General features: G+C 56.5%; 1 protein-coding gene across 2 annotated transcripts in view; it reads left to right on the forward strand.

The window, feature by feature from the left end:
* SLC4A5 (solute carrier family 4 member 5) overlaps positions 1 to 17,877 on the forward strand; it is a 34,808-nt gene that overhangs the window by 5,961 nt on the left and 10,970 nt on the right. For both annotated transcript variants that reach the window (XM_040087658.1, XM_040087660.1), the window contains exons 3-15: positions 1,591 to 1,751; positions 3,070 to 3,225; positions 7,465 to 7,560; positions 8,209 to 8,264; positions 10,304 to 10,461; positions 10,544 to 10,631; positions 10,768 to 10,922; positions 12,337 to 12,480; positions 13,270 to 13,444; positions 13,770 to 13,903; positions 14,011 to 14,282; positions 16,789 to 16,850; positions 17,458 to 17,658. In XM_040087658.1, coding sequence (XP_039943592.1) covers positions 1,591 to 1,751; positions 3,070 to 3,225; positions 7,465 to 7,560; positions 8,209 to 8,264; positions 10,304 to 10,461; positions 10,544 to 10,631; positions 10,768 to 10,922; positions 12,337 to 12,480; positions 13,270 to 13,444; positions 13,770 to 13,903; positions 14,011 to 14,282; positions 16,789 to 16,850; positions 17,458 to 17,658 — 1,858 coding nt within the window. The remainder of the gene's footprint in view (positions 1 to 1,590; positions 1,752 to 3,069; positions 3,226 to 7,464; positions 7,561 to 8,208; positions 8,265 to 10,303; positions 10,462 to 10,543; positions 10,632 to 10,767; positions 10,923 to 12,336; positions 12,481 to 13,269; positions 13,445 to 13,769; positions 13,904 to 14,010; positions 14,283 to 16,788; positions 16,851 to 17,457; positions 17,659 to 17,877) is intronic.

Here is a 17,877-nt window from a genome sequence, read left to right on the forward strand (position 1 = left end):
CTTTAATTTTCCATGAATCCGGGGTTATTTCTCCCTTCCCACTCGCTGAAAACCTCAGAAGGCAAAAAAATCCACATTTGCATTGGGATTTTCACCAGGGAGGGCCAAAGGTGGAGATTTCCAAGTTTCTCCCGATTTTCCAAGTCCCAATTCCTGCTCCCCGGCCTGGCCGGGACTCTTTATCCTCAGGGGAGCAGCTCCGTGGTGCGAGCACCTAAATCCACAATAAACGGGTTAAAATATGGGAATTTGGGATGCTGGGAGCGGCAGGCAGGCGGGAATTCGGGAATTCGCCGTAACCTCAGCGGAAGAATCCTGGGACGCCGACGGCGGGGCAAAGGCGCCGCTGGAATCGTGCCTCCAACCCCACACTCCTGAGCTCCCTAATAACCCAAATTCCTCGGGAAAATGGGGCAGAAAGGAGAGGAAAAGCGGAAAACCTAATCGGCTTTGGGAGAGCGGCGCCGGCGCTTGGCGGGAGCGGCCGCGGGAAGCTTGAATTCCATCCCAGGGAAAGCCGAGGGGTTGGAGAAAGGGATTCTCCGGAGAAATCAGGGAAGGGAGCTGCGGGATGAGCTTTGGGGGCGTTGGGGTTCTGTCGGAACATTCCCAGAAAATATTTTGGGAGTTTCTTACCGGGGACACCGGAGGTTTTCTCTTTGCAGCAGCTGATCCCGTCCTGGCCTTTCCCCGTCCCTCCCCCTCGGTGTTCCGGGGCCATCAGCTGTTCCCAAAATCCCTTCTCCTCCTCTGCCCTCCCCACCTGGGGCAGCAGGAGCCCGGATCCCGCTGGAGCCCGCTCCGATGGGTCCGGTTAAACTCCAGGAAGGAAAATCCATGGAAGAAAAGCACCTTTTTTCCCCCAAAAACCAAGAGCTGCCATTCCAAGAGTCACCGGAATTTGGGAGGAATCATCCACCCCATTCCGGAAGTTTCTCTGGAGTTTTCCTTGTAAAATCAAGGCAGGGAAGGGCTGAATTCCGAGTGTTTGCAAATCCTCCCGTCTCCCAGGGCAGGGATGGAGTGCCCAGGGTGGGGTCTGAGCATTCCTAAGGAATTGGGACACCGGGAATGCTCTGGGATCTGCTCTCCCACAGGCTGCTCCGGGCAGGAGCAGATCCAGGATCAGGCCAGGTCACCTCCATGGGAAAAGCTCCCAGACTTCTCAGGAGCGATTTGAGGAGGGTGAAATCCATGGATTTGGGTTTCCTGGTGGGACTGGGAGGTTTTCCTCCACCCCACCGTTCCCAAATCCCACAGGAGCAATATGAGGAGGGAGGAATCCTTGGATTTGGGTTTTCTGTTGGGTTTGGGCAGTTTTCCTTCACCCCACAATTCCCAAATCCCACAGGAGCAATACGAGGATGGGAAAATCCATGGAGTTTGGTTTCCTGTTGGGACTGGGAGATTTTCCTCCCCTCTACAATCCCAGAAGCAGCACTTTTGGGAATGACTCCACCCGATCCTCCATTCCCACCCCGGATAAAGCGCGAGAACTTGGCGAGACGAATTAACCCAGCATTTCCCAGCGGGGAAACGCCCCAGGAAAAGCCATTCCCACATCCCGGCTCCGTCCCGCTCTCGTTGCAGGTGGATCAAGTTCGAGGAGAAGGTGGAGGAGGGCGGCGAGCGGTGGAGCAAACCCCACGTGTCCACGCTGTCCCTGCACAGCCTCTTCGAGCTGCGCACGTGTCTCCAGACGGGAACGGTGCTCCTGGACCTGGACGGATACTCCTTGCCCCAGATCATAGGTGGGACCCTGCTGCGCTTCGTCTCCGTTTAGCCGGGGTCGGGGCTGAACGCTCCGGGCGGAATTCCTTCTTGGGGCTCAGGCGTTTGTTGATTCTCCTCTGTGTTACAGTCTCACAGGCCGTGAGCTCTGCAGCACCTCTGGCTGACAGTGAAAATGGAGCCACGTCTGTCCCTCTGCAGGGACTTCTAAGGATAAACTGTCCAATTCTGAAATGACACCTAAATTATTTTCACTTTTAACCCAATCACCAACCACCCCTGGCCCGCAATGCGGATTTTTCCGCCCAATTCCAAAATCCCACCCAGACCCGTGAAGAAGAAGGTGAAAAAGAAGGACTCAGCCTCTGCCCTAAATCCTCCATCTCGCTTTATCTCTGTTCCTGTGTTCTGAACCCTTCAGCTCTCAGTTCTGCACCCTGTGCTGTCACACACTTCTATCCCAACCACACACCCACGATCCCAGCGCTGTCACTCCATTCTGGAGCCTTTTCCACGGCCTCGGGTCACTGCAGGGTTTGCTGGGGGGTCAGAGCCTGGCAGCACAGAAAGTTCTGGAATTCTCCATGCCCAGGGTTCCAATAGGGGCCTGAAATGTCCTGAAATGCTGGGAATGGATTTGAACTCATTTGTTTGCTCCGTATTCTGAATTTGTCTGGGGATGAGCAAAGGAAGGAGTTGGGAGCTGTCAGCTGCTTCCAGAAATTGTTGTGTTGAGATTTTGGGGGGTTCTGCAGTTCAGTGTTGAAGCAGCAGATTTTGGGGGTTTGGGGGGTCAGTGCAGAAACAGCAGATTTTGGGGAGGTTTTGGGGGTCTCCTCTGAGTCCCCATGGCTGCGTGTTGCAGATTGAGAAGCAGATCGAGGACGGGCTCCTCAAGGATCAGATTTTGGGGTTTCGGGGTTCAGTGCAGAAGCAGCAGATTTTGGGGGTTCTGGGGTCACCCCCGGGTCACCGTGCCCCTGAGTTGCAGACGATGTCATCGAGAAGCAGATCGAGGACGGGCTCCTCAAGGATCAGATTTTGGGGTTTTGGGGTTCAGTGCAGAAGCAGCAGATTTTGGGGTGTTCTGGAGTTCACTGTTGAAGCAGCAGATTTTGGAGGGTTCTGGGGTTCAGTGCAGAAGCAGCAGATTTTGGGGGTTGTGGGGTCACCCCGGGTCACCGTGCCTGCATGTTGCAGACGATGTCATCGAGAAGCAGATCGAGGACGGGCTCCTCAAGGATCAGATTTTGGGGTTTTGGGGTTCAGTGCAGAAGCAGCAGATTTTGGGGAGGTTCTGGGGTCACCCCCGGGTCACCGCGCCCCTGCGTGTTGCAGACGATGTCATCGAGAAGCAGATCGAGGACGGGCTGCTGAAGCCGGAGCTGCGGGAGAAGCTCAGCTACGTGCTCCTGCGCAAGCACCGCCACCAGACCAAGAAGCCGATCCACCGCTCGCTGGCCGACATCGGCAAATCCGTGTCCTCCAACACGGGTGAGCCCCGGGACAGGGACATCGCGGGAGAGGGAGGGAGGGACCCAGGCGTTGGGGGCACCCGAGGGTTTGTGGCTGGGAAGGACCCGGAATTCCGCCCTGGTGGGTTTGGGGGTCACGGGGAGCTGGGGCCAAGCAGGGGTTTGGGACAGGGACAAGGGCGTGTGACAGGGACAAGGACGTGTGACAGGGACAAGGGCGTGTGACTGACAGGGACAAGGGCGTGTGACAGGGACAAGGGCGTGTGACAGGAACAAGGGCATGTGACAGGGACAAGGGCGTGTGACAGGGACAAGGGCGTGTGACAGGGACAAGGGCGTGTGACAGACAGGGACAAGGGCGTGTGACAGGGACAAGGGCGTGTGACAGGGACAAGGGCGTGTGACAGACAGGGACAAGGGCGTGTGACAGGGACAAGGGCGTGTGACTGACGGGGACAAGGGCGTGTGACAGGGACAAGGGCGTGTGACAGGAACAAGGGCGTGTGACAGGGACAAGGGCATGTGACTGACAGGGACAAGGGCGTGTGACAGGGACAAGGGCGTGTGACTGACAGGGACAAGGGCGTGTGACTGACGGGGACAAGGGCGTGTGACAGGAACAAGGGCTTGTGACAGGGACAAGGGCGTGTGACTGACAGGGACAAGGGCGTGTGACTGACGGGGACAAGGGCGTGTGACAGGAACAAGGGCGTGTGACTGACAGGAACAAGGGCGTGTGACAGGGACAAGGGCGTGTGACAGGGACAAGGGCGTGTGACTGACGGGGACAAGGGCGTGTGACAGGGACAAGGGCGTGTGACTGACAGGGACAAGGGCATGTGACAGGGACAAGGGCGTGTAACTGACAGGGACAAGGGCGTGTGACAGGGACAAGGGCGTGGGACAGGGACAAGGGCGTGTGACTGACAGGGACAAGGGCATGTGACAGGGACAAGGGCGTGTAACTGACAGGGACAAGGGCGTGTGACTGACGGGGACAAGGGCGTGTGACTGACGGGGACAAGGGCGTGTGACAGGGACAGCGTCCTGTGAGGGGACGTGGGTGTGGCAGGGACAAGGTCCCCGTTCGGTGATGTCATTTTGTGGTGACGTCACTGTGTGGTGACACCGTTGTGTGAGGGACAAGGTCATTGTGTGGTGACATCGTTGTGTGGTGACACCGTTGTGTGAGGAAAAATGTCATTGTGTGATGGCATCATGGTGTGATGATGTCACGGTCTGGTGACATCATTGCAAAAGGGAGAATGTCATTGTGTGATGACATCATCGCGTGATGACACCACCATGTGAGGACAATGGCACTGTGTGATGACATCATTGTGCAGTGACGTCGCCGTGTGATGACACAACATTGTGTGGTGACAATGCCATTATATTATGACATCACCACGTGAGGACGATGGTGGGGACATTGTGATGTCATCATGGTGGGGACAATGGGGCTGTGTGAGGGCACAGTCATGGTGTGATGACATCACCATGGGGACAATGTCGCTGTACCATGACATCACTGTGTGACGACAATGGCGCTGTGTGATGATGTCACAGTGGGGACAATGACACCATGTAATGACATCACAGTGGCACTGTGCAATGGCAATGGCACTGTGTGATGATGTCACTGTAGGGATAATGGCACTGTGTGATGACAATGTCACAGTGCAATGATGTTACAGTGGGGACAATGGTACAGGTGGTGACATCACTGTGGGGACAATGGCACTGTGTGATGATGTCACTGTAGGTATAATGGCACTGTGTGATGATGTCACAATGAGGACAATGGCACCGTGTGATGATGTCACTGTGTGATGGCAACGTCACTGTGTGACGACATCATTGTAAGGGCAATGTCACTCTGTGATGACGTCACCATGAGGACAATGGCCCTGTGTGATGACAATGTCACTGTGTGATGATGTCACCACAGGGACAATGTCACCGTGTGATGACATCACCATGCGATGACAAAGTCTCTGTACGATGACGTCACTGTGGGGACAATGGCACCGTGTGATGACATCACACGGGGACAATGGCGCAGTGTGGGGACCGCGGCTTGGCACGGGGGTTTCCTGGCGCGGCCGCCACAGACAAATCCGGTCTGCTCCCAGCTGATCCCGCCTTTTCCCAGCCCTTACAAAAGGGGATTTGGTTGTCTTCCCGATTACTCACCCGGGTTTAGCGGGAGGTCACTCGGTGGAGCCCGGGATTTGCCGGGCTCCGGCTGCTCCGGGGTCAGCAGCTCCTGGGAGAGACGATCCGTGACCAACATTCCCATTCCCGTGTGCCGGTATCTGAGCCGGGATTTGCCCTGAATCCACCAAAACCGAACCCGGCTTTGGGAATGTTGGGGTTTGCCCCTAGAAATGGAGTGGAGGGGATGGGATCGCTCAGAGTTCCCGAAGAGGGACATTCCAAAGAGGAAATGGTGAGGAAAGGGGCGTCGCTCCCGTTTCTTGTGACATTGGTGGTGGATATCGGGATAAATCCTGCCCGGGATAAATCGGGAATCCAGCGGGAATTTCATTGCTGGTTGATAAAAAACCAGGAAGAGATTCCATGGTGGCAGCTGGGACCTTACGGAGAGGCAGAGCAGCTCGGCAAAAGTGGTCCTGAGGGTTTTCCAAAAGGAATTTGGGGAATTTAGGAGAAATTGATGGGCTTAAGACAGAAAATATGGGAGGGAGACGTTTAGAGTGAAGTAATTCAGCGTCAGTACCTGAGATGAAAAATGGGATTTGCCGCCCGTTTAGGGAGGAGAAACGTGGAGCTTGATGGAGGAAAACGGGAATATTTTGGAGTGTGGAGTCCACTGTAGATCCCAAGCGTGGTTTCTTGGGGGAATTAGGGGATTAAACCCTAAATCCAGTGTCGGGTCTTCCCAAGGAATGGAAATGTCCCCTCTGGAGCCACTGATGGCCCCAGAGGGAGCGCTGGGGTGGGGCAGGAGGATCTGGGGTGGGACATTTCCATCAACATCCGCTCAGCGCCAACAGGAACATTCCCATGGGTGGGATAACAGCACGGGATAAGAACCTCTGTGCTGGGCAGATGAATTTTCCTGCCTGGCCCCGATATTCCCCATGGGATCCTGACCCCACATTCCCCACTGCGACCTGCCCCTGATGTTCCCCATGGGATCCTTCTCCTCATGTTCCCCACAGGATCCTGCTCCCGACATTCCCAATGACATCCTGCTCCCAACATTTCCAATGGGATCCTGCTCCCAATGTTCGTGACAGGATGTTTCCCACAGGATCCTGTCCCGACATTCCCAATGGGATCCTGCCCCTGACATTCCTCACGGGGCCCTCCCCTGACATTCCCAATGGGATCCTCCCCTGGCATTCCCAATGGGGTCCTGCCCCCACATTCCCAATGGGAATTTTCCTGACATTCCCAAGGGGATCCTGCCCCAACATTCCCAATGGGAACATCTCCTGACATTCCCAATGGGAACATCTCCTGACATTCCCAATGGGAACATTTCCTGACATTCCCAACGGGATCCTACTCCCACATTCCCAATGGGAACTTTTCCTGACATTCCCAATGGGAACATCTCCTGACATTCCCCACAGAATCCTCCCCTGACCTTCCCCATGGGATCCTGCCCCCACATTCCCAATGGGAACCTCTCCTGACATTCCCAACGGGATCCTCCCATGACCCCTAACCCTAACCGACGGGATCCTGCCCCCACATTCCCAAGGGATCCTGCCCCCACATTCCCAGGGGATCCTGCCCCCACATTCCCAAGGGATCCTGCCCCCACATTCCCAAGGGATCCTGCCCCCACATTCCCAAGGGATCCTGCCTCCACATTCCCAGGGGATCCTGCCCCCACATTCCCAAGGGATCCTGCCCCCACATTCCTAATGGGATCCTGCCCCCACATTCCTAATGGGATCCTGCCCCCACATTCCTAATGGGATCCTGCCCCCACATTCCCAGGGGATCCTGCCCCCACATTCCCAAGGGATCCTGCCCCCACATTCCTAATGGGATCCTGCCCCCACATTCCTAATGGGATCCTGCCCCCACATTCCCAGGGGATCCTGCCCCCACATTCCCAGGGGATCCTGCCCCCACATTCCTAATGGGATCCTGCCCCCACATTCCCAGGGGATCCTGCCCCCACATTCCCAGGGGATCCTGCCCCCACATTCCCAGGGGATCCTGCCCCCACATTCCCAGGGGATCCCGGTCTCACGGCCGCTCTCTGCTCTCCCAGCCCGCAGCCCCGTGCGCGCCCCGGCCGCCGGCGCCGCCTTCCACCGCTCCACCGAGGACCTGCGGATGCGGCAGAGCGCCAGCTACGGCCGCCTGCGTGAGTGGGGCACGGACACCCCAGAGCACCCCCGGAGAAACCAGACTCCCACAAAACCGCGTTCCCAGTGCCAAGGGCAGAGCGGGAGGTTGGAATGAGGTCCCACCACGGCCTCCATCCCAGAAGTGTGGCACGGAATTCGGGATGAGTGAGGGTGCTGGTGCAGCTCGAGATCCTCAGGGTGGAGGCAAAAATTCCTTGAAATCTTTAGAGGGGGAAGGAACGGTGCTTGGAAGAGGGAGGGAATCTAAAAGAGTGCTTGGCTGGGAGAGGGCAGGTGGGAAATCCCATCCGAACCCGGAGCTTGTTTCGTGCAGCTGAGACTGGAAACGCTCCCGTTTATGGGGTGTTGGGATCCTTAGGGTTGGAAAAACCCTCTGAGATCATGGAGCACCAGCGCCGCCACAGCGGCCCCAGATGCCACATCCAGAGGGTTTCTGGACCTTTCCATCACTGCCCCTGCCAGCCTTCCCACCCTCTCAGAGAAGGAATTCTCCCTCATTCCCGGGGTTTCACAGCGCTGCTGCTGCTTTGCAAGCCCGAACACCATGAACAGTATTTTATTTCTTTGCACAAGCTCTCCCCAGCGGGTTTTCTGCTGGCACCGGGGGCGGCTTTTCCCCACATCCCCTCCCTTCCCTCCACCAGGTCACGCCCAGAGCCGGAGCATGAACGACATCTCGGACACGCCCAGCACTGACCAGGTACCCATCCCAAAATCCCGCCGGGAGGAGCATCCCGACACGATCCCCGCTGGGCTCTGGGGCTGTTGGGGCCCATGTGAGCCTTGGCTTGGCCGTTATCCGCACAAATTCCTAATTAGAGGAGTTAATGGCTGTATTGATCCCTGTGGATCCGCAGGGAAGCTGCCCCAGGGGTAACACCTGCGCTCTCAGCACGGAATTAGGGACGAGCCAGGAGGCTGGGGCTGCTCAGATCCATCAGGGCGGGGCAAAAATTCCCTCCAGATCCTCAGGGAGCACAGGAAAGGTGCTTGGAAGCGTAGGAATCCTAAAGGAATGGCTGGGAGAGGGCGGTAAATCCCATCCGAGCCCTCGGGTTTGCGCACAGGGATTCAGCTCTGGGGATGAGGGGCTGGAATTTGGGGTGGGATCTGTTTTTTCCGGGGTTTCTCAATGCTAAGCCCAGCTGCGAGTCCATGGCGGGGCTTTTCCTTCTGGGATTGCTTTTAGGAGGGAGCTGGGAAGCTCCAGCAGGTCCCAGCTTGGGGATGGGATGGATCAGTGGGATTTTGTCCCGTTCCATCCCAGACTCTCTCTCTCTGGGAATGGCTGGTTCATTGTGTGAGCTTTGCTTTGTTTCTGTTCGTGATTTCACCGTAAACCGAAGGCAGAATCACCGACCCTGCGGGGTTTTAGGGAATGGGATGGGATAACAACCTGCCCTGGGTTTTTAGGGAATGGGATGGGATAACAACTTGCCCTGGGTTTTTAGGGAATGGGATGGGATAACAACCTGCCCTGGGTTTTTAGGGAATGGGATGGGATAACAACCTGCCCTGGGTTTTTAGGGAATGGGATAACAACTTGCCCTGGGTTTTTAGGGAATGGGATGGGATAACAACCTGCCCTGGGTTTTTAGGGAATGGGATGGGATAACAACTTGCCCTGGGTTTTTAGGGAATGGGATGGAATGGGATAACAACTTGCTTTTCCCCCGGGATGTCCTCACTGGCCTTACCTAGGGTGGTGCACTTTAGGGCAAGCCCAAATACCATAAATAAAGTTTTATTTCCTTGGATTTCATGGGTGGAAATCTGGGAGCCACAGGACAGGGACACCATAAATCTTCCCGGGCCACCTCCCGAAATGAACCCACGCTGGTGCCCACTCAGGAACCCCAAATATCCCCTCCAGCAGTGGGGTTCGGAGGGTTAATCCCAAAATATGCAAAGCATTTAGGTTTAATCGCCCTATTAGGCCCACTACAAAGGGACTTTTTAAGTGTTACATGAAGCTTAGTGGCCACTGGTAACTCCTGCTCTTACTTCCAGCCGCACTGGAGGAGTTGCTTTATTATTATGATTTTTTTTTTTTTTTTTTTTCCATTTGGATTTAAAAGATTAGGACGGGGAGAGGCGGCTGCCCGGCTCACATGCCTCCCCTCATGCGGCCATATAGATTATCATAACTCCCTGCCCCGCTCGGTATTGAACCCTTCTGGGCTCGTAATGAAAAGAGCTGCGGGGGAGAAGAGACCTGGGGAGCAAATCCATGGATGAGGTTTTCCTACTCCCATTATTTGTTCCAGCTCCGGGAGCGGGGCTGGGGAGGAACAAGGCGTGGAAACCTCCCCCGTCCAGGGCTTGAGGGGGGTTCTGTGCCGTGCAGGGGTTTGGGGCTGCAAATAAACTCCAGAAACGTTCCTGGCCCGCTCCAGCATCCCTGGGGCTTGGCCCAGCTTTTCCACAGGGGGATTTCAGGGCGTTTTCCCTGTGGAGGACCCAGGAGAGCAAAACCAAACATTGCTGGTTGGGTTGCAGAGCCCTGGGGGGGCACTTTAGAGCCAGTCTCGGTTTTAGCCGCGTTCCTGAAGAAATTCGGCTTTGTGAATTTTTCCTGGCTGGTTCCTGGATGTGGCTCCTCTGTCCCCACCTCTGGGAGTCCTGGGACAACCAGAGGTGAAATCTCGGAGCCCGAGGCTTCAACTTCAGTGGAAAAAAAAGGGGAAGAAGCCAAATTTTGGCAGCCGCTCCCTTCCTCGATGCTGTCTTTCCCAACAGCTGAAGAACAAGTTCATCAAGAAGATCCCCAAGGACGCCGAGGCCTCCAACGTGCTGGTGGGGGAGGTGGAGTTCCTGGAGAAGCCCTTCGTGGCCTTCGTGCGGCTGCTCCAGGCCACCATGCTGGGCGGGGTGACGGAGGTGCCCGTCCCCACCAGGTGGGCGCCGTCCCCTGGGGACCCAGCGGTCCGGTGGCGCCGGAGCGCCGAGGTGGCCAACGTGGCACCCTTCCCTCCCCAGGTTCCTCTTCATCCTGCTCGGTCCGGCGGGAAAAGCCAAGTCCTACAACGAGATCGGCCGGGCCATCGCCACGCTCATGGTGGACGATGTGAGTAGAGGACCCCCTGGCTCAGAACCAAGCAAAACAAACAAAAACACCAATTTCCACCTTCTCACCCCAAAACTTGAGGATGTGGGACCGGAGGCCATGGCCAGGCTGAGCCCCGTCCTGTGCCCACCCCCAGCTCTTCAGCGACGTTGCCTACAAGGCCCGGGACAGGGAGGATCTGATCGCCGGCATCGATGAGTTCCTGGACGAGGTCATCGTCCTCCCGCCCGGCGAGTGGGACCCCAACATTCGCATTGAGCCCCCCAAGAAAGTGCCCTCAGCTGAGAAGAGGTGGGTGTGGGGCTGGAGCTGGCGCCCCGGCCACCTCCGGGTGCCCTGCTCAGCCTCATCCCTGGAAATAACCCCTCCGGATGTTCCAGGAATGCCGCATTTGCAGCAGGCTCTGTTCCCAGGTCGGCTCAGAGCCATTTCCACTCTCCTGGAACAACTTTTAGTGGGAGGTGACCCTGCCCAGGCAGGAGTTGAACTGGAGGATCCTTGAGGTCCCTCCCAACCCAGCCCAACCCAACCCAAAACAACCCAACCCAGCCCAACCCAGCCCAACCCAGCCCAACCCAATCTAACCCAACCCAACCCAACTCAACCCAAATCAACCCAACCCAACCCAACCCAGCCCAACCCAACCCAGCCCAACCCAATCTAACTCAACCCAAATCAACCCAACCCAAAACAACCCAACCCAGCCCAACCCAATCTAACCCAACCCAACCCAACTCAACCCAAATCAACCCAGCTCAACCCAAATCAACCCAAAACAACCCAAAACAACCCAACCCAGCCCAACCCAATCTAACCCAACCCAACCCAAAACAACCCAACCCAACCCAGCTCAACCCAGCCCAACCCAACCCAAAACAACCCAACCCAGCCCAACCCAATCTAACTCAACCCAAATCAACCCAACCCAACTCAACCCAACCCAGCTCAACCCAGCCCAACCCAACCCAATCTAACCCAACCCAGCCCAACACAGCCCAACCCAAGCCAACTGAACCCAACCCAGCCCAACCCAACCCACGACTCCACAAACTGAGCAAACCCAGCTCTAGATCTGTCAAAATTCACCCCCAAACCCGCGCTCGGTGCAGGCTCAGAGCCGCACCACGGCCGTGGCCATGGTCCTCACACCGGGGCTCGGCGGTGCCAAAAAGGAGCCTCAGGGGTGACCTTATCACTCCCTACAGCTCCTGAAAGCTGGCTCTGCTCAGCTGGGGTTGGTCGTTTCCTCCAGAAGCACTGACAGCAGGAGAGGACACAGTGTCCAAGCTGTGCCAAGGGAAATTTAGGCTGGATGTTAGGAAAAAGTTTTTCACGGAAAGAGTGCTAAAGTTCTGGAATGGTCTGCCCGGGGAGGTGGTGGAGTCACCATCCCTGGAGGTGTTTAAACAAAGTCGGGGTGTGGCACTCGGTGCCGTGGTTTAGTGGAGGCTTTGGGGCTGGGTGGAACTCAATGATCTTGGAGGTCTCTTCCAACCTGGTCATTCTGTGAGTTGTGTGATCCGGCGGTGCCAATCTGGTGGTGCGGATCCCGTGATGCCGATCCGGTGGTGCCTATCCCGTGGTGCCGATCTGGTAGTGCCGATCCGGCGGTGCCAATCCCGTGGTGCCGATCCAGTGGTGTGGATCCCACGGTGCCGATGCCGCGGTGCCGGAGCGGATCCGAGGCGGTGCCGGTGTCCCGCAGGAAGTCGGTGTTCTCGCTGAACGAGGTGGGGCAGATGAACGGCGCGGCCGGCGGGGCGGGCGCCGGGGGCGGTGGCGGCGCCAGCGACGATGGGGAGATGCCTGAAGTCCACGAGATCGGGGAGGAGCTGGCCTGGACCGGCAGGTGAGCGAGGAGCCAGCCCCAAAAACCTCTGGAGGGTGCCGGGAGCCATCGGCATCTCCGGCGGGCTCATCCTGGGGTGTCCTGGGGCACGGAGGGGCGAAATCCTGGTGGGAACCAGATCTATTTATGTGTGTACGTACAATATTCTTATTTATTACCCACATTTATGAATCTCCCAAGTGTCCAGAGCAGCTGTGGCTGCCCCTGGATCCCTGGAAGTGTCCAAGGCCAGGCTGGACGGGTTTGGAGCAGCCTGGGACGGTGGGAGGTGTCCCTGGGTGGGACTGAACGGTCTTTAGGACTCCTTCCAACCCACACCATTCCAGGATTCTGGGATGCTTGAGCCCTTCTGCGCTGGAGCTGGGCTGGGAGAGCTGGGAATGTTCACCAGGAGAAGGGACGGAGCCAGGAAATCCTCAGAGCCCCTTCCAGGGCCTAAAGGGGCTCCAGGAGAGCTGGAGAGGGCCTGGGGACAAGGGATGGAGAGACAGGACACAGGGAATGGCTTCCACTGCCAGAGAGCAGGGCTGGATGAGATATTGGGCAGGGATTCCTGGCTGTGAGGGTGGGCAGGGGCTGGGATGGAATTCCCAGAGGAGCTGTGGCTGCCCCTGGACCCCGGGGAGTGTCCAAGGCCGGGCTGGAGCACCCTGGGGCAGCGGGAGGTGTCCCTGCCCTGGCAGCGGTGGCCCTGGGTGGGGTTTAAGGCCTCTCCCAACCCAGCCCACTCCAGGATTCCACGATTCTGTTTCGGTGGGAGTCACCAGGTCCTCGGCGGTGTTTCCGCAGGTTTTGTGGTGGCCTCTACCTGGATATCAAGAGGAAGCTGCCCTGGTTCCCGAGCGACTTCTACGAAGGTTTCCATATCCAGTCCATCTCCGCCATCCTCTTCATCTACCTGGGCTGCATCACCAACGCCATCACCTTCGGGGGGCTGCTGGGGGACGCCACCGAAAACTACCAGGTGTGGGGACGGGACGGGATCCGTGGGATGGGATCGATGGGATCGATGGGATGGGATGGGATGGGATGGGATGGGATGGGATGGGATGGATTTTACCCTAGTTGTGCCATGCCAAGCTTCTGGGGTTGGACATTCCCTGCCAGGTGGGACTGGCAGCCCTGGAAGCCTGGAATGCCCTCCATGGCAATGCCAGGAGCAATGGGACACGGTCCCAACTCTCTCGAGTGGGTCCAACCCGAGGTCCCTCAACCCCCTCTCCGTCGGGGGATCCGTGGGGACATGGAGCGGCTCGACACCCCCGTAACCGCCTCTGCTCCGTCCCCAGGGCGTCATGGAGAGCTTCCTGGGCACGGCCATGGCCGGCTCCATGTTCTGCCTCTTCGCCGGGCAGCCCCTCATCATCCTCAGCAGCACCGGCCCCATCCTCATCTTCGAGAAGCTGCTCTTCGACTTCAGCAAGTGAGTGCTGGGCCACCCCAGGGGACACCTGGGCCTGTCCCTGCGGCGGTGGCACGTGTCCCCCAGCCCCCGGCCGCTCTCACAGGGCCGCGTGTCCCCTCTTCCAGAGGCAACGGGATCGACTACATGGAATTCCGGCTGTGGATCGGGCTGCACTCGGCCCTGCAGTGCCTTATCCTGGTGGCGACCGACGCCAGCTTCATTATAAAGTACATCACGCGCTTCACCGAGGAGGGCTTCTCCACCCTCATCAGCTTCATCTTCATCTACGACGCCATCAAGAAGATGATCGGGGCCTTCAAGTACTACCCCATCAACTCCGACTTCAAGCCCGACTACGTGACCATGTACAAGTGCGAGTGCGTGGCCCCCGACCCAGGTGAGTTCATCCCGGGGCCGCCCGGGCAGGAGCCGGGGGTGGGAGGGTCCTGGCGTGGATGAATCCCGCGGGATCGCCGGCCCAGGACGCGGGAGGAGGCGGCTGCCTGGGGCGGAGAGACCTCGTCCTGCTCGTCCTCCTCCGAGGGGGTTTTGAAGATGGAGGAAGAGCCTTGTCCCCCTTGGATGAATGACTCGGTGCTTCCCGGGACACAGCGGACGGAGAGTTGGGATCTCAGCCTGGAGCAGCCAGACGCGGACGGATTAGAAGGAAATACGGAAGAAATAAAAGGACATTTCAGGTCATTCCCGCCTGCTGCCGATGGAAACAGAATCTCCAGAAAATACCTGGAGTGGTTATTTAGTGCTCTCCGGTGTCTGGGACACCCTGGGGTGTCCCATGGACTGTTTTGGCTCCTCTTTTTCCACTCCTTTTCCAGAAGGAGAGACCATCAGGCTCTGAGCAGATGGTCCTTCCACGGTTTTGCTCTTGGATAGACGTCCTGGATCATCCCAGCTCCGAACTGAAGCTCGGACGCTCCTGGGAGGGAGCGGCGACGGCTTTGGGCTCACGGCAGTGACCGCCTGCTCTCCCAGGAGCTGAATTGACGCCAAAAATCAAAATTCTGGGGAGCATCACCTGCAGCCAGAGGAGACTGACAGTGGATGAAGGTGGCGGTGGATGAAGATGATGATGGATGAAGGTCATGGTGAAAGAAGGTGACAGTGGATGAAGGTGAAGGTGGGTGAAGGCCATGGTGAGTGAAGATGATGGATGAAGGTGATGATGGATGGTCAAGGTGGATAAAGGTGAAGGTGCGTGAAGATGATGATGGATGCAGGTGATGGTGGAAGAAGGTCACGGTGAAGTTCTCCCGTCTCCTTCCTTCAAGAAAACCATCCAAGTCCCTCCACCCAACGCATTCCCAACGCATCTGCCGTTCCAAGGAGAGCGCTCACCCAACGGGAATCGCAGCGATTGGGTTTAATTTTGATTTTTCCTCGATTCCTGCCCATCCACCCCTTCGTGAGCACCACGATCCTGCCGGGATCCGAGAACCCAGAGCAGCACCCGGAACCAACCCGAGCCCCCAAACCCGACCCGCGGGAGAGCGAAGACGGAACCTCCAGAGCTGGAATTCCCGAACGGAGCCATGAGCACCCCCGGGATCGGCCCGGCAGCTCCCGCAGGAGGAGCCTTCAGCCTCCAGGGAGGTCTCCCCTTCTCCAAGCCCCCATCCCGAGCAAACCCCGAGCAGCCGAGAGGCATCCGCACCCCAATTCCCGATCCCACTCCTCACCCTGGCTGCCCAAGGCAGCCGTGTCCACGCTGGATTTAAAATTCCTCTAGAAATTATGTTTATTCCCCCCTCCACCTTTTTTTTTTTTTTTTTTTTTTTTTTAATTCCCTTTTTTTCCATCCGTGCTGATTTTTGATTATTATAACTGATTTGTCCCGTATTTGTCTCTGCTGCACACATCAATTGGGGCTGATTTCAATCTCAAGTGAGTATCACCTTCTAAATATTAAAACTATTTTAATATTTGATACTCTCCCCCCACGGGGGGGTTCCGTTGGGGTTTTTTTGGTTTTTTTTTTCATGTATTTGACTTTTCTCTCTCTCTCTAAAAAGGTTTGTGTGGAGCCCTTAGGGCTCCTCTCTTTAATCCCACTGGTGCCATGCTGCCCTTTAAAGGCGTAGAAATCCCAAAATAGGGTTTGTGGAAAAAGAAAAGGCTGTGGAGGAGAAAAATGAGAACAAAGCTGATGTTTTTAGGGCCGGGTTTTGTTCCCCAGAGTTCGGTCCCGGCAGCCCGGGGTCTCTGTCCTAACCCAGCTTCTCCTTCATTCATCCCCGGCGCCGGGGATGGAGGCGGCAGCCGAAATTCCCGCTTGGCGAAGAGGATGGAAGAGGGGGGCGGCAAGGCGGTCCCAGAATTCCCGAATTCCCTCTTTTAGGGGCACCCCGAGGGAACCCGGGGGTGCTCCCGGAGCTGCGGAGCTGCGTCGCCTGAAGAGCCGAGGAGGAGAAGGTGCCGGGGGCCCGAAAAGACGGAATTTTGCACTGATGACACCAAAACACCCCCAGATGATTTAAAAAAAAAAATTTAAAAAGGCAAATTGGGCGTGATTTTGGTGCCACCTCTCCAAAAAATAAAGAAAACAAAACCAAAAAACCCCTCGCTGCTTACCCAGCCTTCCACCCCCACGGTTTTAAGTCCACCCAACTCCAGCGGCTTCCCTGCGAAGCTCCTGGAAATTTTAGGAACCGGGAAGCTCCTAAAAAATCCCCTCTGGTCCCAGCCCCGGAGGGAGAAGCCGCCGCGTCCTCCCCGGCACGTGGGATTAATCAGGAAGTCGCTGCGGGGTTAGAAAAGGGGGATTTTCCCCCAAAATCTCGGGCTGCCGATCCCTGCCGGGCTCAGCCGGTGAAGCCCGGGCGGTGTGAGTGCCCAAAATCCCGGTTTCAGCCCCAAAACCTCAATAACCGACTCCTTTCCCGCAGCCAACACGACCTTGTTCGATGCTTCAGCTCCAGTGGCACCGAACACCACTAACGTTTCTCTGGTAAGAAACGGGATCTGCTCGTCCCAGCGGGAAATTTGGGATCGGGGAGCGTGGATCTGCGGGATTTCAGCACTCAGGGAGCTGGATGATCCAGCTCGGAGTGAGGGAAACTCAAATGTCGGCTGGTTTGTGTTCCCAGCAGCACCAAATCCACGCCTTCCCCACAAATTTATATCGGCTCCGTGGTTCTGCTGTGGTTTTGGGAACCCCAGTGGCAGCAGCTCTGGAAATTCGCCTTTCCTTGTGTGCTGAAATGGCTCAAAGTGTTCTTTTGGGGGGGTTTGACCGGGAAATTTCCTTCTTTTGTAAGCTGCAGTTGATAAAATGCTGATTTTGCTCAATTCAGTTGTGAAATTTCCCTTTCCTTGCACAACACAATCCCCTAAAGTACAAATTTGGAGGTTTGGACGGGAAATTTCCTTTTTCTTGCACAATTCAATCCCCTAAAGTACAAATTTGGGGTTTGGACAGGAAATTTCCCTTTCTCCCCATGCTGCACCTTGCAAATGCCAGTTGTGCTCGATTTGGGCTGAGACTCCCCCTTTCCCTGCACACCACAATAATTTCAAACGTTGCTAATTTTGCTTTTTTCGCGTTCTCTCGCCAGTCCAATGCTATCAACCTCACAGCTCTGGACTGGACGCAGCTGAGTAAGAAGGAATGTCTCAAATACGGTGGCAGCTTAGTGGGAAAATCCTGCAAATTCGTGCCCGACCTGGCCCTCATGTCCTTCATCCTCTTCTTCGGCACCTACTCCATGACCCTGACCCTGAAAAAATTCAAATTCAGCCGCTATTTCCCCACCAAGGTAAGGAAAGAACCAGGTTCTGCCATGCCCTTTCCCAAAAATGAGGGAAAACGGGAGGAGTTTTTGGTGGAGGCAAAGAACTCCGGGAAAATAAATCCCTGTTTTTGGGAGGTTTTGGCCACAATTGGGATCCTTCCCGAGGTTTTAGGCCCTGATTTTTGGAATCTTGTGAGGCTTTTGATGACATCCTCCTCTCGGAACTGGAGATGGGTTAATGGA

This window comes from Hirundo rustica, chromosome 28, assembly GCF_015227805.2.
Source record: "Hirundo rustica isolate bHirRus1 chromosome 28, bHirRus1.pri.v3, whole genome shotgun sequence".
Lineage (NCBI taxonomy): Eukaryota > Metazoa > Chordata > Aves > Passeriformes > Hirundinidae > Hirundo > Hirundo rustica.